This window comes from Ciconia boyciana, chromosome 3, assembly GCF_034638445.1.
Source record: "Ciconia boyciana chromosome 3, ASM3463844v1, whole genome shotgun sequence".
In the NCBI taxonomy this organism is placed as follows: domain Eukaryota; kingdom Metazoa; phylum Chordata; class Aves; order Ciconiiformes; family Ciconiidae; genus Ciconia; species Ciconia boyciana.
This window is the reverse complement of record NC_132936.1, coordinates 28,080,956-28,108,467: the sequence shown is the minus strand read 5'-3', so window position 1 is coordinate 28,108,467 and position 27,512 is coordinate 28,080,956. Positions and strand designations below refer to the sequence as shown.

At 36.6% G+C, this 27,512-nt stretch overlaps 1 protein-coding gene across 1 annotated transcript in view; it reads left to right on the top strand.

Moving 5' to 3' along the window:
* The window catches only part of COL21A1 (collagen type XXI alpha 1 chain), a 117,379-nt gene that overhangs the window by 52,130 nt on the left and 37,737 nt on the right, over nucleotides 1-27,512 (top strand). Inside the window, exons 11-17 of the mRNA XM_072857814.1 lie at nucleotides 5,616-5,669; nucleotides 6,597-6,650; nucleotides 9,211-9,264; nucleotides 10,117-10,170; nucleotides 11,800-11,853; nucleotides 11,932-11,985; nucleotides 15,888-15,941. Coding sequence (XP_072713915.1) covers nucleotides 5,616-5,669; nucleotides 6,597-6,650; nucleotides 9,211-9,264; nucleotides 10,117-10,170; nucleotides 11,800-11,853; nucleotides 11,932-11,985; nucleotides 15,888-15,941 — 378 coding nt within the window. The remainder of the gene's footprint in view (nucleotides 1-5,615; nucleotides 5,670-6,596; nucleotides 6,651-9,210; nucleotides 9,265-10,116; nucleotides 10,171-11,799; nucleotides 11,854-11,931; nucleotides 11,986-15,887; nucleotides 15,942-27,512) is intronic.

Here is a 27,512-nt window from a genome sequence, read left to right as displayed (position 1 = left end):
ATGCTCAGCAGCTTGACTGTGCAGTCACAAAGCCATTTTTTATTCCAAAGGATACTTTATACATACTGGGGAAAAACTCAAGTTAAGGGGAAAAATAAATGAACAGAGTCTATGCAGTGATCACTTGTGGTTAATAGAGGTGATAGGTTATCGGTCTGCTGAAAGAAATGAAAAAATACTCTTATTTGTCAATTTTGAACTTTGAACCACGCAGTTGGCAAATCTGGATGATTTTCCAGTATTCCATCTAGTTTCATTCATGAAAGTTTGGAACCATTTGCCTTGTCTTTACAGTGTCCACAAGCAATAAGCAGTTTAAAAATAATCTGGTGAGACTGACTTTACTGATATACCCAGATACAGAGTTCATAAGGTATCAAAAGCCTCACATAATAAGTACTTTCTGATCATTCCAATATTTATTTTTAAAAAACTATAGAACATTATTACAGCTGTACTACCTGGAGTTTAATAATATGTGGTGACCAACTGAAGGCTGACTCTTTTATGATGAACTTAGTATAATGGCAATGGCCAGCTATTTCAACAGTACTTTTGGAATACAAATGAGTAATAGTTTCATGTATACATAGGATTACCTGTACTATTGGATGGTTTGCCTGGGGATTTAAGTTGATATAAACTCTGCAGCTACTTTTCTCAGGAAACTTTCACAGACATAGTTGATAATACAGCTGTAAAGTGCTGCTCTCAATTCCAGAAAAATACGTATTCCTCAGTAACACTGTGGCCTTGTTATTCTTAGAGGAAATATGTTTGCTCCATTCTGACTAATAAAGTCATGTAATGGCTTCACTGAGACCTACTGCTTTGAAATCAGGGCAATGCCTGATGCTTACTTGTGTTACAAGCTATACATTTCAGACAAAAGACTGTATGACTATCTGCAGCAGTGGCCGAGGGCAGGTGATAAGCATGAACATCTAAGCAGTGAGCAGGAAGTTGGTACATCCTTTGGTACATCATCCCATCTCCCAGAATTCTGAAGCTCAGGAACTTTTTAAGTTGGATTTATGACCGTTTATTTAATAATCTTGATGGATTTTTTTTCATCTGTGGTATTTGAGCCCAGAACATCATGCTCAGGTAAAATATACTGCTAGCGGCTCTGAGCTATGAAAGCCTTGGCAGATGATGGAGTAGCCAATGGAAGAAGGTGTAATCAAATGCAGAAAGAATTAAACATGCCAAAACAAAACAAAGCAAAAAAAGGCAACAGACAAGGCAACGAGTCTTTTCTGTACTTTTCTGTACTTTTCTTATAATAATGTTCACGTGATTACAAATCTTTGGTCAGGAGTCACCCCCAAGTTTATGTTGGAGGGTAAAAGCTGCATTTAGTTACCTTTGTGATCTAATGCTGGATCTGGCCTTCATTTTCATGTTTTGATATGTGTAGACAGAGGGGCTTCATTGCAGAGACAGTTCCGGTAGGCTGTAGAAGCAGGTGCCACAAGAAGTCCTTCTACAGGGCCGTGCTGTTTAACAGAGGGAGGAGAGAGGAGATGACACTTGTTCTGAGCTCCTGAGTTACCACTGCTTAAGAAAGTCCCAGAGAAAGGAGTAAGGCACAGGCTCCAAACAGACCTGCTGGAGAGGACCACCTGACTGATCCACATGTCCAAAGGGGCAAGGAAAAGAAAAACAGTAGGCAGATGAGTACAGGCATAGTGAGGTGTTAGAGAAGGTTGTTTGAGGGCAGGATGGGAAAAAAGCTCCTTGAGAAAAGGAGGAGGAAGGACCTGAGGCAAAAACATTAGATGATAAACAACTTGTCAGAGAAAGGCTAAAACACTTCACTCAAATATATCAAGTACTTTCTAACATTTCTGTTGCCTTGCAGGATTTTAGTTAGTGATATTGCCAGTGAGGGAGAAGGTCATAGCATGACTGCAAATTTGAGTGTAGGTGTGGATACATGTCTGAATAGCTGTAAGAATTTCTGTCCTTTAAGATGTAATGTATTTTATGAAAAGGGTTTGAAGACTTCTCTTCTAATGCTTTAGATAATTGGGCTTTAAATGTACTGAAGATTTTCTGCAAGATACTTCCGCAAGAGGCCTGCAGACCTCTCTGTCAGGATGTTTTCCTAACACCAAGTTAAATTTTTCTTTTGCAGTTGAATTCCATTATGCTTAGTTACATCACCCTAAATAGTTCTGTTTACTTAGTGTTTACAGTCCTTAAATATCTTTAGACCATCACTGTTGATCCTTGGTTATTTCCTAGCCAAACTGAGCTTGTTTACTTCTCCCTTGTCTTTCCCAAGTAGTCCTGTTGTCATGCCTTTGTCATTTATGTTGTTCAGTGACTCCAAAAGCTTTTCAGTAAGGAAGTGTGCAGTGCAGTTGTCATTGCCTTATCAGTACGTCCTCTTTTTATTTTTATTTTATATTTGTCTGACATGATACACCTATGAATGCTGTCTGAACTTTTGTCCTTTAGGCATGCAGGTGCATTGAAGATGCACTTCTGAGGTTTACTCTGCTATTGCACCTAAAAGTTCTTTGGAATTAGCACTTGTCATATGTCCTTCTTGCTCAATTTTTTCCCTGCAGGTAAACTAACTTTCACTTTCCAGCAAGGCTCTTAATTCACTGACGATGACAGTACTGCTAATTAGTTTGTGTCCTTTATGTAAGTTCTTTGGCCTAAGAAGTCTGTTCAACTTTTTCCCTTAGAATTATTTGTAAATTATTGCCATTTTCTTTAAATTCCAAAGTTACATTTTATCTGTGAGTTTTTTAAATACCCAGCCATCTGGTACAAAACTAAGCATTCTCAGTGTCTTGCTGTTTATCGCTTTGCTTTTACAGATTTTCAGGCACTAGAAATTTATTCGTACTGTTCCCACCCACAACAAATTGAGAGGGAGATTTTGTATAATCCTGATTTCAGTTGCACTGATGTAAAATAATGAATGAGAATATAAACAAAGTGCTGTGGAGTAGTGCTGATTGACAACATTGGTGAAACATTATAGGTGGGATTCAGTTTAAGACACCTACATTTAGTGTTTACATGTGTACAGAGACATGGGGTGTCTAAATTCCTGTATTACTCAACAGATATTTAACTAATATACCCCAAGAGGTATGCTGTAAGGTATTTTGTCTTGCTGCTTCAAAAGGATGAAGGCCTGACAAATATTTTGTGCGACTTTCTTCTAGCACTGGTGGGTGTCTAGGAAATCTCACAAGGCAGGAGCTGCCTGTGTTTAGGCAACTGGATTCAAAATTAAGTATCAAATTCACGGTTAGCTATAATACTTCCCACACCATTTGTGTGTCTTCTGAAAAGTTTGTGAGAGGAAACCAAGTCCAAATAAAAAGAATTCTTTTTGGTGGCAAATTTAGTGCTTTCACCTTATTTGAAAGTGAACCTTTGGTCCTGAACTTGTCTGTGTCAATTGAGAAGGGAATTTTCTCTTCTGTCCCTTTTACATAAAATGTCAGCTATGGCACAGCTGTTCTTGGAGCATATATATGTATGTCACATACCTACTCCCACTGAGGGCTTTGAGGTTAGTGAAAGAAGACTTGAGCTGACTTTAGTGCAAAAAAATTGTAGGTGTTAGCATATAGATTGATGATCCGTACTGCAAAAGGAGTAGTGATACAAAGACATGCTCAGTTTTTATGAAGGCCAGTTTTTGTAATTTAGAGAAGGTGTTTTTAACTTGTCCAAACAATTGCTACCTTATTTGTACCAGACAGTGATTCTCATTTTTGTGACTTTCTGTAAATTTCCTTTTGAATCTTCTCTGTTCCGGCTTTCCATTAAACAAACACACTGACAATGTGTTTGATTTGCTCTGAAATCACATTACAAGATCTAGCTCTGAGCTAAATATGCAGTTTTGTAACTCTTCTGCCATCCTCCATTCATCTTGTGAATTTTGAAAGTCAGTTGAGCCAGGAAATTGTCCTCCTCTAGTTCTTCCCCTACTCAGTTAGAAGGAGAAGGAAGGGAAATTACATTTCAGAGATCTAAAATGTGAAATAAAGTTTTATTTATATAGAATTATATTCTACAGGAAGTCATACAAACTTTTTGCTTTTTTTGGAGAAGAAATAAAAGGATAAACTTTTAAAGGCATTTTTTGGCTTGGTGAATTGTTTCAGCTACCCGGGAGGCTTATAAGCAATCTGGGAATGCTACACCATTTACAGTTAAAGCTGATTTTGCTAGAACTGCCTTGAGCACTAAAAGTGAAATGCTTGAGAAAGGATCCGTGTATGACAGAGACCTAGAAGTCTGTTTACTTCTATACTAAACATTACCAGCTGGCTCATCGGGCATCTGCTCAAATGTCTTTTGGGAAGAGGGCACAGCAAGTACTCTCTTGTATCTAACCCAGCAAATAATTTTAGCTCTGTTTATTATTCCCAGGAAGCTCTGACTGATTTAAAGAAGAAATCAGACATACACATTGCCTTCCTTGCATTTAAAATGTTCTATTAGCTCCTTTTTACCAGTGTGGAAATCCCCCCATTAAATTTTGTGCTAAGTTTTTAAGACTGCAACTCATTTAGAAATAGGATTATTAGTTCTTTCAGTTCAAATCAAGATCAAATTCTGCGTATTTGAAATTGGATAGTCCATTTTATGGGATTTATCAAATTTAGTTTGGGCTGCCTGTTGAAAGGTCTGAGACAAAAAGCCTTAGAATTTTATAGGACAATTTCTCTTCTTGTTTTGTATGTTTTCTCAAAACAAACCTCTTTGTAGCTCATTTTGTCCATTGGAATGACATGTTTTTAATGGAGCTGGTAAAATTCCTATTCTTCAGGTACTTGCCTCTGTTAAAGGGTTCTTCTAAAGCACTTGTTAATTTTGCATAAAAACTGGCTATCTTTGCTGTACTCATTGAATCCAATCTACCAAAACACCTCGGGCATATATTTTGGGTTCTCTAAAGGTTCTCTTGTTCTGCCAATGTTGATTTCTAGTAAAGCATTCCTGAAATTCTCTTTTCAACTCATGAATTATTTAGTATTTATTTTCGTAGTCCCAGTCACTCAAATTATTTTTTTACTTGCATAGCCTGTTATATACCTTCAAGTTCATATCTAAGTGCTTAGTATTGAGAATGGAATTTTTATTATTTAGAGATATGATAAAACTAGCTGCATAATGTATTAGAACATGCCTTGTTTGTTAAAGCTTATTCCTGTAACTGGAAATAAGCCTTTAAAAGTCCTGGCATTTTTCAGCTATTTTTCTTGAGAGAGAGAGAAAAGACAAGTGTCTATGTATGTGGGTTAATTTGTTCTTTTTTTTTTTCCTCCCCCAATGGGGAATAAAACAATATGTTTGTTACATTCTCATGTAACAATTCTAAAATAACAGATTTTAGCATAAAGTCTGGAGGCTGCAAACTTCAGATGCAGAGATGAAAGCTTCTGACAGCTGAAATCTAAATCTCAAATGTATGATTGTGATAGCAGTTACTGAAATTTGTGACCTAAAATGACAGGGTTGGGACAACAGTTCTCTCGTAACCAGGCAGATTGTTTTTTCCTTAAATAGGTGTTTGAAAATTTGCAAATATAACTTACGAAAAGTCACAAGTCTTGGTTTCTTTTCCTTAGGGATATCAGGGATCAGCAGGAACTCCAGGTATGCCAGGAACTCCAGGGGTTCAAGTAAGTTTCTGTTTCATTCCTAGAATTCAAAAATCTGAGAAAAATCCTGCCAACTTTCTCCCAATATCCATTGTTTGTCATTGAGAGTTGAGGTGTGGGGAATGAAAAGGGCTCAAGTGATGGTATGAAGTCAGGGGCCATCCTTGGGTGAGTTGCTTTGGAACCCACATGGCTTTGGGGTTTGTAGGTAGGCTGACAATTAGACTGCAAATCTAATAATTGCTAGGTAAGGCCTGTAGGAGCAGGACTCAGCTGGGGCTTAGACATTTTCATCCTGATCCAGAAGCCAAATGGTAGTTCCTTCCATTTTTCTATGAATCAGTAACAGTGATCTGAAGCCTTGTCATGGTGATTGATTACCCACAATTGACATGTCCAAAAGAAGGTTTCAGATAAAGCCCAGACTGATGGAAGAGAATTCTTTTTCTTTCTTCATTATATTAATTTAGTAGCCCTTACTAGGACAGTTATTGGAAACCAGTGCTGGATTTTACTTGTGGCATGATCCGGTCTGGCTGGATAGTCAAGGACTTATTAAATTTGTTGAATTAAATATCTGAGAGCATGCTGGGGCCACGAGCGAGCCTGCAACATGGCATATGTGAAGGCTGTCTGATGGACATTTGAAAGGACGGGGACATCTCTGGACTAGCACAGACTGTGTGATCTCCTTTTTTCCTGGCGCAGTCCTTGGTTAGAGTGAAGAATAGTTTTGGTGTTCCCCAGTCATGGGTTATGATAGTATGCCATATTCATACATGCTGGATACATTTCATGCTTGGTTTTGCTTTTCTATCCAGTTACCAAAATGTTGTGATCAGCCAGCTGACACATCAGTCCCTGGGACATGTTGTATTACGTTTCTGTGTCTCTTTCTGTATCAGATTGTATTAGTATTTGAGCTGGTTTTCATTTTTTCTCTCTTAGGGACCACGTGGCTTACCAGGTATCAAGGGAGAGCCGGGGAAAGATGGGGCTAAGGTAAAAAAAAAAAAAAAAAAAAAAGAGTAATAGATAAAAATATTTTACTCTTACCATTTATCATTTTTGGTTGTACAGTTAATAGTATCAATATTTTCACATGAGGCTTCTGTGAGAATTGTTTACTAAAAAGGTAATAAAGAAGGAATAAGAATCCTAAATTTAGAATGTTACTTCAATTCTGAATCTGGTCTGCTTTATTTAATAAAGTTTATGTAGGCTTTAGCACTGCCAGTAACACCTTTATTGCGCTGAATAATTTATATTTAGAAAGCGTATCTAAATATGGGTACCTGGAAGCACAATACAGACATCTCTCAGAATGGTTTCTTTCTCTCTTTTTTCACCCTTTTTCTCTTTAAGTGAGCATCCAGATGAGCTAGGTAGGAATTTTTGGATGGCACTTTTTATCAGAAAACACTGACTAATTGAAACCAAAGCTTTTTGTGGAAAAATTCTAGCTGAGGTGTAGCCAGTAGCTTGTTGCTTCAGACAGATGTGAGAGCTTATATATAATTCCCTTCTGATAATCAGGATAAACTTGAATCTGGATTGCCTGTGTACACAGTGAACAAACTAGCCATTGGCTACTGGTAAGTCTCATTGATATGTAAATATCTGTGTCCACCCTTCTCTCACACTTTTGCCCTAAGTTTTAAAAAGCTCTAAGTTCATTGTGATAAAAATGTATTTTGTTTTTGGTTTATTAAAACTTCAAAGCCATTTTTGTAAAACAAACACTTGTTTTCCAAACAGATGTTACTGTCGAATTTCCTTCTTCTAAAGTTCCCTCGCAAAAGCGGGTCCTTAGATTTGTTCAGCAGAATTCTCAAGTGCATGATTAGAGCTGAAAAATGTACTTATGTGTTCTGTGCTTTAGGTATCTTAATCTAATTCATCTTAGATGTTAATCTAATTGACCAGTCAGTATTAGGCCATGTGCAGAAAGTAAGATACTGATGATGAAAAACTCTGTTCTCCTGGCAGTGCAGGGTTGCGACAGATAGAATATTTCCGAATGCTCAGTCCAGCCTTGTTTAAAATGTGCCAAGAAATCGAGCTTCCACCACTGTTTTAGAAAACTTCTTCCATTGTAAAATAGGGCTTGCCATTAGGATTTTTTTCCTGATGATTCAGCCCAAATTTTCATCTCTTAATTTCATCCCATTACTTGTAAAGTTTCTATAGCAATTAATTTAAAACTGTTTCCATTGCCAAGTGTTTTAGTTTATCCAATAATTAAATCACCATTTCTGAGCAGAAATCGAGGTTCCATTCTTTTTCATTAAGAAGCAATGGATGCATGAGGTGTTTATTTTATAAGCTTTGCTGATTTTTTGAACTCCATTCCATTGCCTGTTTTCAATACTTATTTGTTGAGAGAGATTTTGATAGCATTAACCCACAAGCTGTCATTCCTGTGGTCGTGTTCCTGTCTTCTGTGAATATGTGACAGACCTCTCCAAATCTGCTTAGACATGCATGGTTTTGATAAACACCACTGAGACATGTTTTCTTTTACCCTTTGTCTTAGAACTTGAAATATTATATAAAATAACTTCCTGAGCATAATTTACTGTTCCTCCTTTATGATTGAAATATATTAAACAAATTGAAATATATTGCTCAATATGAAGTTAGATATTAACAGAGAGGAAACATTGTGATTGTCCAAAAAGGAGTTGCTGATTGCCTCTTTGTCCTGAGTGAAGTAGATCCAGTCTACTGAAACAAGCAACTAAGCTTGTTTTTATTGTTTCAAGTCAGGCAGTGCCAAGTTATAATTTAGCCTTTTGTTGTAATCGCTCAAGGGAGCTTGCAGACAAATTGTCAGATAAATATCTTCAGTACCAATAGCAAAAGTTTTGGAATTCTTGATATGTGACACCTGTGAGGACAATAAAAAGAACTGAAGTTTTGGCTTGTGTTTTCAATTGCCAACTGCTTTTACCAAAGTGGATTCTTTCTTCCACTGAAATGAGAACTCATTTGTCAAAGTGCCAAAGTTGTTTTATTAGTGTATTTTCGTTTCTTTTTGATTATTTTTTAGAGAAAGTACTTAATACCTTATTTTTTAATACTTCACTCATCCAGAGTAAGCTGGTGAGAAGTTTGATAAGGTCAGTAGGTCTTTGATATTTTCAGTAAGAGGTAGGAGCAAAGCCATTGCAGATTTAGGGAATTTCCTTATTCTTCAGGAATTAGGAATGGATGGTAGAATTATCACAGCTCCCACAGAGATTTTCAAAGCTCTTCTCAAAGCTTTTTTTCCTCTTGTCAAAGCTAAATTGCTACTTTTGAACGTCCATAAGCCTTATTGAGACATTACAGTAAAATTTATTCTAAAAAATTTAGTGATTGTTTAATTTTTTTCTTTTATGTATTGAATCTTGTTTAAAGATCAACAAACTCTCATCAGTCAGCGTACCAATGTTATGTAGTTGATATAGTGATATATAACGTCTTTCCGCTATTTGTTGATCATTGAGAATATGAATGTTATTACACTATATTACTACTATTTTAGATATAAGGATTTAAAATATGTTTGCTCTTTTAGGGTGACCGTGGAATACCTGGTTTTCCTGGATTACATGGGATGCCAGCACCAAAGGTTGAAATTAAATATTTCTTGTTACAATATTCATGTGTTTCATGTTGCTCTATAGTTTAATTTAAAGGAAAAATAAGTTTATATACAATATTATGTCAGTGCATTTGATGAATTACATAAAATGAATAGATATGATGCTGAAACTGAAGGAAGATACATGCCATGGGACTTTATTACATCCATATCAAGCAATGGAAGCCACCTGTTTTTTTCATTTTTGTTCTGTTCTATGGGATTCTATATTAATTACTTTGAACTTTGATTTTACTACTGCTTAGAACCTTCTTCATCACAAATAATATATAAAAAATAAATTATATCATTTTCCTGAAGTCATTGAATTTGAGTGACAACACGTTGAAGGATAGTTCTGGTTTAATCCAATGAGTTAATTTCACATGTATGTTCCTAAAAACATCATCAACTGTATCTTTTGCTCTTCTGTGTTAGTACTCAACTGAATTTACTTCTTAGTTTTTCCAAATCTGTGTTTTAAACTTTTCAAATAAGGTCTTCAGAAGAGTGCAGCACTTTTCAAAGAGCTGAATTTTCACTTAGGTACATACCTATATTGAAGTGACCAGAAATTCAAAGTGCCTTCCATTGAAAATAGAAGCATTAAGCTTGCGAGCTGTGGATTGTCTCACCAGCAGCATTGGACATTCTGGGCTTCTTCCCTAGGAGAACTTGGAAAATTCAAGATTTGCATTTACTGTCCTTAGCATATTTTTTTATATCAGATGGAGCTCTTTGCCTGCTTCATTTTATGTCTGCTATACATGTATACTTGGTATACATATCTGTATATAACTACTTCTATTTTAAAAATTAACTTACACACATTTTGTCTAGGGAGAAAGGGGTCCTAAAGGAGATCAAGGAGTGCCAGGAATATATGGAAAAAAGGCAAGTAAATTTATAGTCATAAAATAAAGCAACATGTTATCGGTATCTGGGGTGGGCTGACCTTGGCTGGCTGTCTGATGCCTCCCCAGCCACTCTCTCATTCCCTCTCCTCAGAAGTACAGGGGGGAGAAAATAAGATGGAAAAGCTTGTGGGTCCAGATAAGGACAGGGAGATCACCTACCAATTACTGTCATGGGCAAAACAGACTCAACTTGGGGAAAATTAATTTAATTTATTGCCAACTAAAATATGTTTGGATAGTGAGAAACAAAGACAAAAACTAAAACACCTTCCCCCCACGCTGCTTTTTCCCAGGCTCAACTTCACTCCTTCATGGTATGGGGAATGGGGAGCAGGGTGGGGTGGTCAATCCATAACAGATCCTCTCTGCTCTCCTTCTTCCTCACACTTCTCCCCTGCCCCAGCGTGGGTCCTTCCCATGGGCTGCAGTCCTTCAGGATAAACCTGCTCCTGCATGGGTTCTCCATGGGCTGCAGCTTGGCTACCACAGCTCCACCATGGTGCTCTCCACAGGCTGCAGGAGAGTCTTTGCTCCGGTGCCTGGAGCACCTCCTGCCCCTCCTTCTTCACTGGTCTTGGTGTCTGCAGAGTTGTTTCTCTCACTTTTTCCCTCACTCCTTACTTTGCCTGTGTCACGTTTTCTCCCCTTTCTTAAATATATTTCCCCTGAGGCACCACCACCGTGGCTGCGGGGCTCAGCCATGCCCTGCGGTGGGTCGGTTGGAGCCGGCTGGAGCCGGCTGGAACCAGCTGTGTCTGTCACGGGGCAGCCCCGGCCTCTCCTCACAGAGGCCGCCCTGCAGCCCCTGCTGCTGCCACTGCCGGGGCACCTGCACCTATGACAGTATCATTTATATTTTTATAATAGGTATGGTCACAGAGAATTTAATTCTGCAGTCCTAACTCAGAAAAATTTCCACTGAAGTTATAGGATATACTTATGTCTAGTAATATTAAACTCATGCTCTGCTTATTTGGATATTTTGAGAACTCTCTTCATCCTTCTGTTAACGGATTGATGCAATTCATAACACAACACAAAATGCTTATAAACATATTTCTGCAAATATGTCTATGCCTTTAATAATGGGGTATACGTAATAATTATATTGCAAAGAAGTCTGTGCTTTCTAATACACAGAAATGTACATGAACCATATAACCAAAAGGGAGAGGAGAGGAGTAAGGGGAGTGAGGAGAGGAGCACACGAATGAAGTGAGACTGATAGTGGCCTGGAAGAGAGATGTTGTTTTAATCTGTAATTAATATAAAGCAGGGTGTGCCTGTATGTAAATATTTATATTTCAGAGAGCATATTTTTGTCATCCAATGTTAACAGCTACACTTTCACCTGTCCTTATATTTTCTTCATGTATTTATTGGTCTAGAGTTTTAAGCAAGTTGAAAGAGGGTCTGTGTTCATATTTCTGTATTTTAGAGCATTTTTAGGGCATTATTAATTGACCACTGCCTGTGTTAAGAAAGAGACAGAGTTTCCATGCATTTTCAAAATAAGAAATAACATACATGAATTATAGGTTAAATATACTGAATTTGCAGCATAAACATTGAGCACTACTTACTTTATGTTTGCTGTATTTCTCAGGGTTCAAAAGGAGAGAAAGGTGATACGGGGTTTCCAGGAATGCCTGGGCGAACCGTAAGTTTTGTGAAGACAATTTGCCTTTAACTTTTGCTTGTTAATTCACCTACTGATGACTGTTAACTGTTGCCACAGGGAGACCCTGGCAGAAGTGGGAAAGATGGATTACCGGGAAGTCCTGGTTTCAAGGTATGTACAAATGTATATTCATATCTTGCCAAAGTCTTCAATAGCATTGCTGTTGATCTAAGTATACCCAGTTTATTCTGTGAAGAATTACTGGAAATTAAAATAATGTGTGTTACTGGGAAATGCCAAAGTTTACTGCAGTCAATGGACAGACTTCATTGATTTCAGTTGATTTGTGAGCAGGGGCAAAGCTTTTATTGAGAGTGTATTAGTGATCATCAGAGATTGGTTATACTTCGTCTGCCTTATCCTGTTTGTGTTTCTCTAACTGTCAATCTGTTAATGAAATTTATATACAAGCATACACTGCAGAACATACCTGTTGTGTACAGTTAAGAAGGAAATGATCTAATTATTATTACTGCTTTTGAAGGGAGCTGGATGAAAGTTAGGGGAAAACACCTTCAATATTGGATTCATGTTTATGTTCGTACTCTTCGCTGTGCAGTCCCCTTTAATTTAGAACAGTTTTTCAAGTGGACTAAGTATCTGTCTACTGTAAAAAAGACTACAGGATGTGATATTTCTATAAGGTATTGCAGTCTGTGAGCTCACTGTACATTTTGTTTACCCAGTTGTTGTTTGCACTGTTCTAATTTGTGAAAAGATGGACTTTAGCAATATCAGTTTTAAATTCACAGGAAAAAAAATGTATTCATATGCAATGTAAATGTTCAGTTGAATTGATCTAAAGAAGCTTCTTAACAGCAGCTTTGTTCCTATAATATTTTTCTTAATAATAATAATGAAATGATCTAGGGTTGCTCAAGATTAATGTTCCTTCAGTGTCCAAAAACGTAAGTGTACTTTTAAGTGCATTTGCCTGAATCCCTGTTACTGTAGTTGGAGATCTGGGTCTTTCTTCCATTTTGTGACCATGCTTGTCTAGAGCAGCTGGGGATACCATGGCATATCTGTGACATCTGCTGCAGCACGGAGAAATGACACAAGACCCATGCAAGACCTAAACCCTTCCAGGCAGCAGCTGCTAACAAGGTGGATCCAGCAGGATCCCAGGCTCGCTCAGGCTGGAGGGGACTTCGTTTGGAGCATCTCCTGGACCAGCCTCCTCCTCACAAATGGGACAGCACTGAATCCATACCAGGTTGCTCAGCTGGGTCTTGATAACCTCCCAGGATGGAGACTGCACAACTGGGCAGCTTGTTCCATCCTTGACTGTCTTCATGGTGAAAAATTTTTTACCCTTATTTACAGCAGGAAATGGCTCTACATGTTTATGTGTTGACAGCTGAATCAAGCTCTTAGTAAATATAATAAATGGAGCTTCTGAAGTCATTCAGCTTCTGGCTGTTAACTGCTGGAAATGTTGTGAGATCACTCATAAAATGGCAGTCCTATTTGCTCTTTTTGAGTTCCCCAGGTGACCTGTAAGAGCCATTTCAGAAGGACACAGGTCTCCTGAAGGTGGTACCTGCCAGCCCAGTGTGGAAGCCTTGGCTGCCCTAGAGCACCTCACATAGCACCAGGCATTTGTGATTAGGTAACTGAATCAAGCCCCTGTTCACTGTAATGGGATCTTAGATTCCTAACGTATCTCTAGACAACTTCAGGTAGAAAAACCCATGCAGGTGTCTTAATTTGAAGTTAAAGGGGGGAGTTATCACTTACATACACTACATATACAACACTACAGCACTGTTATTCTAAAAATTGCCCAAATTCAATGTATAACTAAGCATCCTGCAATTCAAAAATTTATTAGGAGAACACATCTAAAATAACAGCCTTTAAGTACATACAAAATTTAAATTTTGCGGTAGGTAAACTCAATATTTCCTGTTTTATTTGTTCTCTTTGGAAGGCCTAATGAGACTGTGCTAAAAGGTAATGGAATAACTTTTATGTCAAATTGGTGTAGTGCTTTTTGTTTTAACTGCCCTTAAGTTTACACCATTAAAATACATAAGATTTACAACTTCTTTTACTAAATTATGGAAAAAAATATTTTCTTATTGTTCATTTTTCTGAAGTTAACTTCAGCAACCAACAGCAGATTATTTCTATGACACTGAAGGAGCCTTTATTTTACTTGGTTTACTTTTACTTGTTATTTTCTTTATTTGTTACTTGGTTTAGTTTTAAATACTCCTACATTCATTTCATTTTGATCTTCAAATCCCATTGATACCTGCCTACGAATTATTATTATTAATATATATCTACAAGAGCATGTATCTCTGACACTTGCAAATATGTCAGGCAAAGACAATTTAACAGACATTCTTAAAACACTCAGCAAAGTTTGTGTCTATGAACGTAGTAGCTACCTATGTTGCCATTAAAGTCAATGGAGGTCTAACCGGTGAAGTCTGGAGAGCAATTCAGCTCAAAGAAGGGAGACTTGTAGGTACCAGTTTAGTTGCCTACATAAAAGCATCTGGTACATTTGAGATTCATTAATGTCCAAAGCATCCTTAGGGAGCTGACAAATATGACATAAGTCCTATGGAAAGCCAGTGCCTTTCTGGAGCGGGAGTAGGAACCCCGACAAGACACCCTTGGGTATCTCAAATATGACCAAATGTCTATGTGTGGACAGTGAAACTGAGCTCCTGGTGGCTGGTCAGCTGAACCAAGCCTCCATCAATTGTCTTGGCTAGACTTCTGTTGCTGTGATAGGAGCTTAGTTACCTACATGAATTTATTTCAAAGGAATCCTGCCTTATTTTATATATATATATAGACACATATATATAAATACACACACAGATATGTCTGCTAAGCTGGTAGAGAAATTCCTTCTCTGGTACTATAGAAAGTAGAAAAAAATAATTAAATACTAGTTTTTTTCCTCTCTGGTATTTGATAACATGGACAGGTAGTAGTCACAGTTGTTCAACATAAAATTTTAACTGCCACTGGTGGCCCTTTAGAGTGAAGTATTATGTTGATAAAGCATGAATTTGGAGAGTATTTTGATCTGTTTTTATGCTTGTAAACAATATACAGATAATTCAGCATATTAGTTGTGTGAACCTGCGTACATTTAAACTGAAAGACATTTTCTTGACTATTTTCTTAATTTAATTATTGTAGTACAAAAATATGACATATGAATTAGTTTTTATTTATTTCATAATATAGTAGTTAACAGAAACCATATTCTTCATTCAAGCATTTTGTCAGCTTGACTTCAACATCTGCTTGCTATAAAACATTGCTTCATTCTGGGTCTGTAATCAAATTCAGAGCAGTAACAAACAGGCTGTCTTTGAAGGAAATTTCTGCTGGAGCTTTCCTGTTTTCTTACAATATTCATTCTGGGAAAGAATGTGGAAAAAAAGCATGGCTTGAAACCCAGATGCTACCCATTGTAACTTCAAGTCCAGTTTTTGTAATTTTAAGTTAATTATTACCAGATTATTTTATATATATATTGATTGATCTTTGCATTTGTTTTATGTGCTTTTATTTCTGGAATTATTCTTCAAATTTTCAGAATATTTTTGGTATCATACATATTTTGAGTAAGGACATGAAGATTTGATCATATCTGGTAGTGCTATATTCTGGAGTGCTTTGAAATAGTTTTCAGACTATTAGTTGTACTAACAATTAGACAATAGCAATTTATTACTGTTTTATGCGCTGCTTCAACCAGTAATTGCTGTTCTGATTCAAAAGACAATTGTCTCTCTTTTTGCAAACTGTTTGACAGCTGTCTGTTGGACGCAGCATGAGGGAATATCAGATTGACAACACTTCTTACTGTGTTTGAAACTGTTTGTAAGATATGTTTGTTTGATGAATTGTATTGGTTTTGATCATCTGTATTGGTTTTACATTTTACTTATATTAAAAATAATATTTTACTATTTGAATTGTTAGGAAGGTGGTTTTTTTAAATATTGTATTTAACAGTTTTTTTTTTTATTTTAAAGGGGGAAGTTGGACAGCCTGGATCTCCAGGCCTAGAAGGACATCGAGGAGAGCCCGTAAGTGATTAAATTGCTGACATATCCTTATGTACTGATTTGTTTGTTTTGGGGTTTTTTTTAGTTAATGGATGTTATACTTCGTATTTCATCAATGTTGATTTGAATTGGTTGATATGTCCATTTTTGTAAAAGTGCTTTTTTATTTTCTGGTGTTCATCTTAAAATTTGGGTTTAGTAAAAGAAATAAACGAGCCTTTAAAGTCAAAGATGCCTTAAAATAAAAGATTCTTAACTATATTGCTGTTTGTTATATACCAGTTTGTATATATGTTATAATACTGTCTCATTATTGACTTCTCTCCTTTTGAGAGGATGGTATGGTTAGATATTGATAGTTACTTACATGAGGAAAGATTCTGGGTGTTTTTAACTCTCATTTCTGCAATATGGTATATGTTCTTTCATATACTTGTTAATTGCACTTTTAAAGTTTATTTTTTCACTGTCTACTTCCCCCTCTCCTTTGTGCTGTTTTATTGGTCTTTTACTTACTTGCATCTTGTTACACTGTCCACGTTATCTGTGTCTCTGTTCTTCTTGCTTAGCTGGGGAACATGCTGCTGCATTTTTGTTTTGCTTGTTTGCAAAGACATTGTTCCTCTAGTGGTGTTTGGGCAACTCCTCAGGGCAGCTCATTTTTCCTCCTCTTTATATGTGGTAGCTGGGCTTTGTCCTCCTTGTTTCCTTGTTTGGCTCTTTAAGGCCACCAGACTTTGCTTGAAGCAGAGGAGCCAAGATATCTGTAGAAATAGCTGAAAGCTTTGAGTGCTGAGAGCGAGCCACCTGTCTTCAAACCATCAGTAATTCTTCTGTAGGCCAAGAGCAGTAAAGGGAGCTCAGCTGGTGGAATGCTGACTTCCAGATGAATTGCATTCTGAATTACATTTTGAATTGTACGATAAGGAGATACAGCTTTATATATTCAGAATTTTTGTGGTATTGAATGTAATGAGAGGCAGTATGTGTTACATGGTACTGAAATCTGGTAGAGAGTTTTGATAACTAGGAGATGGAAATAACACTCCCAGCTGAAAAATTCTCAAGCTCTTTTATTTAAATTTTTTTATATATTCACCAAAACCTCATAAAACATTGTGAGTAGACTACAAAACACTGGGCAATCATTCCCAAGAGACTTTCTTCCCACTTGGCTGGCTTAAGTGAAGAACACACATAATTCCTCACTTGGCTTTATTTTTTCCTCTTTTTCTGCCCCAAATAACTGTGAGATGTATTAACCTTTTACAATCTATGGTATCTTCAGATGTAAGAAAGACTGAACGTGAATGTTAATTAAAAACCATAAAATACAAGTGAGGAGGTTTTGGTATCTTGTTAGTTAGTACACCATAACAAATGTGTTGAGATAATAACAAGACTTCTGTTATTGTCCCTAGCCTTGTTTTGTCTCTTGATTTTTAGAAAAAATGTTAGTCATTGGATTTTTTTTTTTAATTAATCTAAAAAATAGGAAGGAGAAGGCATTTCTGACCTAGGGAAAACTTAAGTATTTAATACTTGTAACAGCTCTCTTTCTGATCTGATAGCTTTGGTTAAGTCTGACCTATATGTACTAAAGAAATATATTTTGGTTTAAAATTAATATAAATGCTTCACAATATAACATTTTAAACAGCAATGTAAAGTCATTACTTAAGTCCCATACTTTTGCTTTAAAGAGAACTGAAGTGGCAGATTTAAGACATTAAAATCACTAAGAATTCTTTTAAAATCACCATAAAATGATATAGAGGAAGACTTCCAATATATAAACAACTGCAAAAGATTTACACAATCGTAACAGGGCAAGCCAGAGTGTACTGTATGCTTCATTTATAATCAGTGGAGGCTCTTCTGAAGAGCAGGAAGTCTACATGCTGACCAGGAAATTGCCTCAAGGTAACCAGTAGGAAATGTAAGACACCAAGTCATACCTGCTTGTCTGCCTCTGTTGCTGGTCTAGCACCAGACTGCATGTGCAAACATGGTGCTCCCATCTATTTAGAGCCTGGTGGAGGGGCAAAGGGCATTTCTGTACAGCAGCTTTGTGGTAAAAGTGTGTGTTTGGGCTGTGCAAAATGAAAGCTATCCTCAGGCATGGGATATGTGGGCTCCCCTATTCAAGTAGAGGGTAGTTGGCTTTCATCTGATGGAAAGTGAGCTGGATTGTGGGGGCTGTGAGGGATGTCTTGTGCAACTTACTGCTTCTGTTGTTTCTGTTCCTGCAGTGTATATTTGATTTATAACGTGTAAGCGCCTCCTCTCTGCTCCTCTTCTGTGCAATTCAGTGTGATCTTCTGTGGTGGGATACCCTAGTAGTTAGGGCACTGGTGTGGGAGAGGGGGTCTGAACTCTGCTGTGCCCTCCCAGTGGTAGCCAAATAGGCTGCCTAAGCTCAAGACAGGCCTTGGATGATACTGTTGAAACTGTACGACTCCATATTGTTAACCAGCCAGATGCAACTGTGGCCCTGGGACAGCTCAGGAGGTTGCGTGGATACCCCACCCACACAAACATACATGCAAACAGTCTTTATTTCTTCCATTCAGCCACATTAGTGTTAGACATGGCCTAATTTGTTAAGCTGGTCTTTTTAAAAATAGCCATCTTATGATCCCTCTTGCTTTAGGGAATAAAAAGAACATGGTTGCAAAATGAATGCATCTTGAGAAAACATCTAAGAGGCAACTGTCTAGGATGGAGAGCACAGTTGAACTGAACTCCCATTGCCTCCAGCCTCTGAGAGGTGTGGTTATTTTCTGGACAACATACTTTCTGGTATATACTCTTATTAATCCCAAAATTTATGAACAGGAAAAAGCAGGTTGTAAAGCTAAGTGAATAAGTCCAAGTGATGTTGTTTTCCCTCAATAGTACTATTTGGAACTTAAGTTAGCCAGGCCATCCCAATCCTACCCACTCTGTGTAAGAATCGTTTGACAGTCTGGACAGAATAATTTAGGTAGCATTTAGTAAAGCTAGTAATCAAACTCATTTTACTGATGACAAAAATAGGCCATGCTGTCACTTGAGTAGTTTAATGGCTAGTCATCTTTCTTACTGATGACAGGCTGTTTTGATAAATACATTTTTTTGAGGGGCCAACTGTCTGAAGGATAGAATAAATCAAGATTTATTTGAGCTTAATTTCAGCCTGGCTGTCCTTTTTGACATAGGTAGAGTTTTGTCAGAGTTTGGTTTCAGTAGAAGCTGTGTTAGTCTTCTCCTTGGGTTTACAGTCACGCAGATGGGAACTCTGAAGTGAGTGCTTGTAGGTGAAGCTGGCAAGACATGTATAGCACTCTTCTAGGCCTAGCATATGCTGTCCTGCCACAAGTAATATGTCTGAACATTTGCAACTGCTCATGTTTACTCTCCAGAAGTACAGCTGCAAACACTTAAAATGGTAGAGTTTGCCCTTAATATTTAGGTCACATCACAAGACCTCAGATGTGGCCTCATTTGTGCCAGCGATACCAGCATAACATGGCTTTCAGCTTCTGCCCTGACTCCCACTGTTATACCTATACTCCCAGTTTGTCTTTTGAGCTCTTATAACTGCATCAGGAATGCCAGATCTAGATCAATGCATTCTCTGAAAAATTTGTGTTTTATGCTAGGGTATGGTAGCAAAATTATGTTTGAAACATGGTTTAACCCCAGCCAGCAACTAAGCACCACACAGCTGCTCGCTCACTTCCCCCTGGTGGGATGGGGGAGAGAATCAGAAGAGTAAAAGTGAGAAAACTTGTGGGTTGAGATAAAGACAGTTTAATAGGGAAAGCAAAAGCTGTGCACGCAAGCAAAGCAAAACAAGGAATTCATTCACTGCTCCCCATGGGCAGGCAGGTGTTCAGCCATCTCCAGGAAAGCAGGGCTCCATCACGCATAATGGTTACTTGGGAAGACAAACACCATAACTCCAAATGTCCCCCCCTTCCTTCTTCTTCCCCAGCTTTATATGCTGAGCATGACACCATATGGTATGGAATAGCCCTTTGGTCAGTTGGGGCCAGCTGTCCCAGCTGTGTCCCCTCCCAACTTCTTGTGCACTCCCAGCCTACTCGCTGGTGGGGTGGGGTGGGGTGAGAAGCAGAAAAGGCCTTGACTCTGTGTAAGCACTGCTCAGCAACAACTGAAACATCCCTGTGTTATCAACACTGTTTCCAGCACAAATCCAAAACATAGCCCCATACTAGCTACTATGAAGAAAATTAACTCTATCCCAGCCAAAACCAGCACAGTATGGTAGCAGAATTCTTTTTGAAACATGTTCAAGATACACTAAGGATATAGAAATCTCCAACAGAAGTTGCTGTATTTTTCTTCATAAAGCAGAAATCTTTAAAATACAACATAGAAACTGGTATAGCCAGGTAGCCTGTATATTTGGAAAGCAAACCTAAAGTTAATGTCATTCTACTGCATCTGTAGCTATGCTGAGATTAATAGAAACAAAAACCAAGGAAAGAAAATTCCTGACGTAGTTATATGCTAGTATGCAGAACAAAATATTGTTTTCATGGTTTTTTTCTTCTGTGTGCCATGTAATATTCTCCCCTCTCCCTTATTATAGTTTTCCAGATCTCTTCCCTATGAACAAATTGGCTTTAGTAGAACACTTAGAGTGCAACACCGTGAGGCAAGATGGCTTGTTAAATAGTCTTGTGTTCAGTGTTGCCTCTCTTGTCTTTCTTTGCATAGGAAACTATGAAAAAAACAGACACGAAACACAGAACTACTAGCCACTGTGTTATCTGAATACTGACAATGTTCCTTAGAGATCCTGTTCTCAGAAAAAATGGCTGGCAGCCAATCATAATAATAATACAGGAAATAATGGTATATACCTATTCAAATGTAAACGTAGCTAATTCTAATGAACTTCTTCTTCAGTACAGCTTTACACATATTATATCACTGACTGTCATTTCATAAACTGACATATATAAATGAGCAAATATTTTGAGAATGGAGGAAATTCTCAAAAATTATATTTTGCCTATATTTACCTGCTGCAACAAGATTTTCTTTCCCTTTAGTTGCACCCTTTTATGCCTCTAGCCATGTGTACATTCTCATGAGAATCACTGTGGAGAGAAATATTAACACCACAACCACCATATTTGATTGAAAAATGTGAAATGGATGAATGGTGTGTAAAAAGGAACATCCTTTATAAGATTATCTGATATAGTTAGATGAGATGTGCAAATTTTAAGGTGTTCAAGTCTACAACAGAATCAGAAGGTAATTTTAACATGATTTTTGTACATTTAACTTGGTTAAGTTAGGTAGACCATATGAGAGGGCAAGTAGCCAGTTACCTGTGGAATAAGATGGGACTATGAATAATGGAAAACTTGGTAATTGTTTTGAACTATCAATGGAAGGAAATTTAAAATTCACAGTCAAAACCTTTGCAATAGACAGTGGAGTGTAAGAGCTATGCTAGTCTGTTTAGGAGGAAAGCTAGTATTCAACTTTAATAGAATAGCCCAAATTTTGTGCTTTTAGTGGTCATATTTATCAACTGTATTTGCAGAGTTGTTTCTGATAACCATATTTGAGAATGCAGCATCATATGTGAATACTTTGTCAGTCCTATCTTCCTATTTCACAAATAGAAGGAGCAGCACAGTGTGTTAGTGTTGACGGAAACAGATGATGACCACTGGATGAGATAAGTGGAAGTGAAATACTTACAACACATGTATGCACAAATGTGTTTTTCAGTGATCACAATGATATGCTTTGGTTGATGCACTTTATGTTGATGTTATGTTGGTTTGTACCATTTTTAGTTAATAAGATGCTGTTTACTCAACATTTGTATTTTATATCTGCATTGATATACTGAGTTATGAAATACTTCAGTTAGAAACAAACCTAAAAACTATCTATGCAATAGGCCTTATGAAAAATACCTTTATTTCTGAAAGTGTTACTTAGTTTATTTTTTAATGCACCTAGTCTGATTATTGTTGGATTTCTATTTTTAATCTCAGATTGAGGCATAAAAATCCTGCTGTATTTCCAGTGCTCAAAAGGTCCTGTGTTGTGTGGATTTAATACTTGTGAAAATGTCTCAGAGTACTAAATACTCATTCAAATTTTATATTGCCTTAAAGTAGGCACTGCTATAAAATAGCACTCTCTTTATAAGTAATACATTTAGAAGAAATTATTTAGTGTCAGTCTTCAAGACAAAAGTGATCAGGAGACTCAGCAAACTGGTTGGTGTGAGTCTACCAAAATTCTTAGCTTCAAATCTAATATTTATGCTTTTCCACTAGTCTGAGATGCCTCAGTAGTAGCAGCTGAACTCTGAACACTGATGGCCTGCTTTTCAAAGGTGTCAGCATTACAGTCATAAGGGAAGTAAGGACTAGTACTTGCTCTGCAAATGATGTCTTGTGGGTCTCAAAAAAATACCTTATTTCTTTGTTGAAAATTCTGACTTTGACCTGTAAATACATTTATGTATAAAGTTAAATGGTTATTCAGGTGGGGTGTTTTTTTCTACATAAACAGCTGATGCAGTAAGACTTCAGTAGGCATATGCCATACATCATTATTTCTTTACAAGTGGGTTTGGTCAGATGAATTAGTTTTTTAGTGATAATTTCTTTATTTCTTCTTCTAATTTCTGAATAGTTGGAGTAGACAGGGCAGAATCTTGCTGATGACTTTCTCATTGCTGGAGCTACTATAACAGATGTTGTTAGTCTTGTTCCTGCTTGAGGAAGGGGGAGATGACAGCTTTGACAGCACAATACTTTCAATAATAATTCTTTAATTACACAGTGCTTGCTGTAAGCTCAACCACATTTTTTAGACTGAATGCAGGTTTTCCTGTCAATTATAACTTTTAGCTCCACTTTAGGTGTATATATTTTTAACAGACTTTATTTGCAACCTAGGTTATCTTCTTCATTCTAACGGACAAGTTATTTTAACTAAATTCATTCCATACTACATTTTCAGCAGTTAATTGCTATTAAGAAGATAAATATGAGAATTGGTGCTTTAAAGAAACAGGTAATTAAAGACTTCTGGAACTTCAGGCAGACTAGTCTGAACTACTCTATTATTCCCAGTTGACAAAAATGATATAAGATATAAGACATGACCGCATAGTTGCTGATCCAAAGCGTATTGAAGTCAATGGAAAGATTCCCATTGAAGTCAGTCTGGACTGGGGCCACAATAAATGCTGTAATAAATTTGGACCAACTGACCTAATGCAACTTGGAAAATAATGCCTGCTTTTCAAAGCTGTAAAACTAATAATACTCTCCCATCTCATTCTCACTTTCTGTCTGTTCTTCATTATTTCTAATTTTTAAATTTCTGTCTTCACACACTATGCAGTTACATTAATTGTATTAATTTTCTGTAATTATAGAAAATAATATTTTTATTTTTATTTTGTCTACAGAGACTTAGGAAAGTATTATTTTTGGATTTTTTATGTTAGTACCATTTCAAATTTGATAAATTTGGAAAATCAAGTGGAGAAAAGGTGGCATACCTTGCTGCCATTTCTTTAAGACTAGTTTATAGATGCAGTGTTGATAAAGGCAATTTCTTAAAAGATGTAAGGAAATACAAAAGGAGCTATAGTTGTAAGCCTATTATGGACATGAATGGCATGTGCTACAAATAGTTATAAACAGTACTCAGAGTAGTCTGTTTTATGCTTGTATGCTGTAGTGACCTTTTTATGGCTATGCTGGCACTTTTCTTTCTTACTAATTCATGTGCTGATAGAAGTTACATACCAGCATTCCTCCTCCATTGCAACTGGTTTGTAAACATAGTGATAGAAATACCTCTGACCAATGTGTTGTTTGTTAAAATGTCTCTTAATAATTTGTTCATCTTGTATAAATTAAAAAATCTGTTAAAACAGTGTGATTCTGAAAGAATTGTCCTGCAGCAAACACTTGAAAGGTGCAGCTTTGTTAGAATGCAGTAACTATCTGCTAAGCACAAAATTAGTGGTAGTGTTTATTTATTTGTTTTCCATGAGTGATTCACTGTTTATACACAAAACCACAAACTCTTCTGAAGAGTGTAATTTCTTCTATGCATTAAAATAATTTTGGGTATTTATTGGAAATCTTTATGTAGAGACTTAAAACTTGATATTATACTTACTAGTTATCTGTACTAGAAAGTGAGCTTTAATTCACAAATGAAGTGCTTTGGCACAAGCTTATACCGTCTGTAGAGTAAGAGCTGTGACACACGTTCAACCTGTGGTTTTTCCCACTGAGGGAATGATCATATTCACTTGCTACTGCAGCTTCAGCCTTCAGCTGTCATGTTCTCAGCTTGGCTAAGATGGAGTCTAGAGATGCAGTATGAAACTAAGAGTGAATGAACTTGGCAGTATGGATGTATGCAGTGCACATCAGATATCCCCTCTCGTGGTAGTATTGCTCAAAAATACATATAAATGTTTGCCCATTTAAATGCTTATGCATTTAGGAGACTGGAGACCTTCACATCAGACCGCAATATGCACATGCTTACAAACATCACTACCTTTTTTCTGAGTACCAGAAACTAGATTTTCTTAGTATTAATATTGCAGTGGGCCTTTCTATAGAGATGGTTTATCCGTATTTGAATATTATAGCTGTACAATCTGACTTATAATGTATTTTTAAGTGGGAAAAAGTCAGTTTACTATAACTGATTATCATTCAAAAGCATTTCCGATTATTTTTTTTATGTTATTTTGAGCAAATGATGTACAGATACATTTCAAGTATTCTAGCTAGCCTACTACTGCTTGGACTGAAAAAAAGACATTCTAAAAAATTACTGGAGTTGATCAAGTGGAGATTTTCAAGGAGCTGAATGGACAAACCCACATAACTGTAAATTGATCCTGTATTCTTTATCAGAAATTTCTTTACTTCCAAATCTCAGTTAAAGATGTGATTGGTTGCTGAATTGCCTTAGATTAAAGAATTAAAACTATATAATCTGTGTATGTGTGTGTGAATCCAGTTTGGCTCTGTCTGGATAGCTGATCTGAATTAGAAAGCTTAGAAGTTCTTTAATCATTCTTTACTTTCCCTGTAAGTTTACTAAATTATGTGTTTGCTTAAGTGTTTAATCTAATTTGATCTGATCTAATACTTTCCAGGCATAATGGGTTAATTCGCCCCACTAAGAAGAGAATAACCACTAAAGTTCTTGAAAGTTGTATAGTAAAACTGGTATAAAATAGGTATGCCTTCAGTGATTAACATTCACTTCCTTTGATATGTGATGTTTAAAAAAGGACTCATTTGCATTCTTTTGGATCCACCTGATGTCAATAATAATACTTAGAGCATTCCTGAATTTGTGTGCTAATTTCATACATCCAAGAAAGGCTTTTCTGAAGTAGGAGATGCTTGAAGAGAATGTTTGGACTGGTATATGTTGTGTATTGGGCTGATGTCTGCCATTTTGGTGCCAGGAAAGTTGGTGTTTATACTTCCAGTAAACAGTGTTTCACATGTGCTGATTAATCTTGAAACAGCAACATCTCTCCATTATTTTTGCCTTACAGTTTCCTTCTTAACCCCCCCAGTTGTCAAGGAACACTTCAAGACGCTGTCAAATCATTCAGTTATATAGATAACACATTGGAAATTACATCTTTAACAAAATGGATTTTGTATATTCCTAAACAGAAACATTATGCCTAGGATCAGAAAAATAAATATATGCATAGTGAAATACTTACGATTTTGAATGCACTTCTGACAACCAAAGTACTCAACAGTCCCTATTGGGTGGCAGTATCATCGCATGATTTTGGCCTGATTTAGTTATATATGCATCACCTTTTAACCAAAATACGATATTACAAAGTATTTGAAATCATTGAAGTAACATTTTTGCAGTTTATTGGGAAGATAGGGCAAAAAATGAAAAAAAGTTATTTTGTAAAGGAGAAAATATTTGACAACCAGTGGAGTAAACATCCCATTTGTGGATTGTGGCAGAGGAGTTACAAGTAAGTAGTATGCAAGATATTTTTTTCTCTTTGTGTTTAAATATTTTGCAGCAATGCCAGCTTTATTACTTGTGTATTTGTCTATGCTAATTTTCCACTCTCACACATATTACAGAGGTAGGATATAAAATACCTCAGTTTCTAGTATCGATACTAATAGAATTAAAAACATTTTTAGTAACAATAAATGGTCATTTAAACAGTAGATTTTATGCAAAAATACAAGGCATAGAACATATTAGTTTAGTTTACCGGATTATAAATAAGAATATAATTTTTGCATTGCTTTCATCTGTAATTCACAGCATTTGTGCTCAAGATTATTGCTCAGCAGCTGTATTCAATCACACAGAAAGTGTCATGTATGTTAGACTACGTTAGACTGTGAAATACATGAATATGTAATTAATGTGTGCCTGTCCTAAGTGGCAAGTCACTAAACACTATGCTTACTGTGGTCTTTCATTTTGTCAGGTCTCGGAAGCAAGCTACAGAAAATAAAGATGGATCTGGATTTTTTGGCATTGTTTTAACATGTGCTGCAAAATGGAAATGTTTTGAATCTTTAAATGTTTGTCAGACAATAAAGTTTTAGCTCTAAGATTATCATTTATGGTGAATAAAAGCAGAGTGTGTGTAGGGTGTTTTTCTCCTGTTTATGGTGTATAAATGCAAAATTCAGACAAAGCTTTTTAAACTGTACATTGGTAATTCCACGTAGTCACGGGCAATGCTATAGTAGCTAATGCTTCACAATGCAATTTCTGTTTGTGTGTGCAATTTCATATTTCATTTTTAGGCACACACATTATCGATTGTCACTGGTTTGTATCACTGCATTTTGACATAACAGTAATACAAAGTGTGATTTGAATCTTAGTAGTATGGCTCAAGGACAAATTCCTAGATGTATTAAAATGTTGCTTCATAGAGCACAGGGACGTGGTGTTTCAGGTTTCTAGGGAAAGCGCCCTCTTCTTGGTATGAATTGTGTCTCTGTTCATGTTTATGGTAGAGAATAATCAAAAGAGATGTCTGAATGCCTTTAACTCATCCCCTAAATATTTCTATCTTCCTTTCCTAATACACTGTGAACATTAGGAATTAGCATTTTGATTTACAGCTTGGGTAAATATCTGCTGGAGTTTCCAGTGACTCTGGAGACCAAACAGAAACTTCCCTCAGCTGATTGCTATACTTAGAAACCAAGCATAGGCAGTAGGCTGTGAATGAAGGAGACACTCAGAATGGAGCAGCAATAAATATTTATTATTTCAGTTGATTTCATTTACACATTGCTGTTCTATTCTGGGCTTCTCAGCATGTTTATGGTGAGTTACTTAACCACAAGTAGAAAGAGGATTACCAAAAGGGTATTTGACTTTCCTTCTTATGACCCAATTTCAACAGGGTGGTAACAGGGTAGCCAGTTTTCTTGCTAGTCATTGTTCTTCTTCAACATATAGGACAAGCCAGATAAAAGATTTGCTGTACCTATGTCCTCAGGAGGTCTGAGTTACAGCCTCCTTGAGAACTGTAGTCAG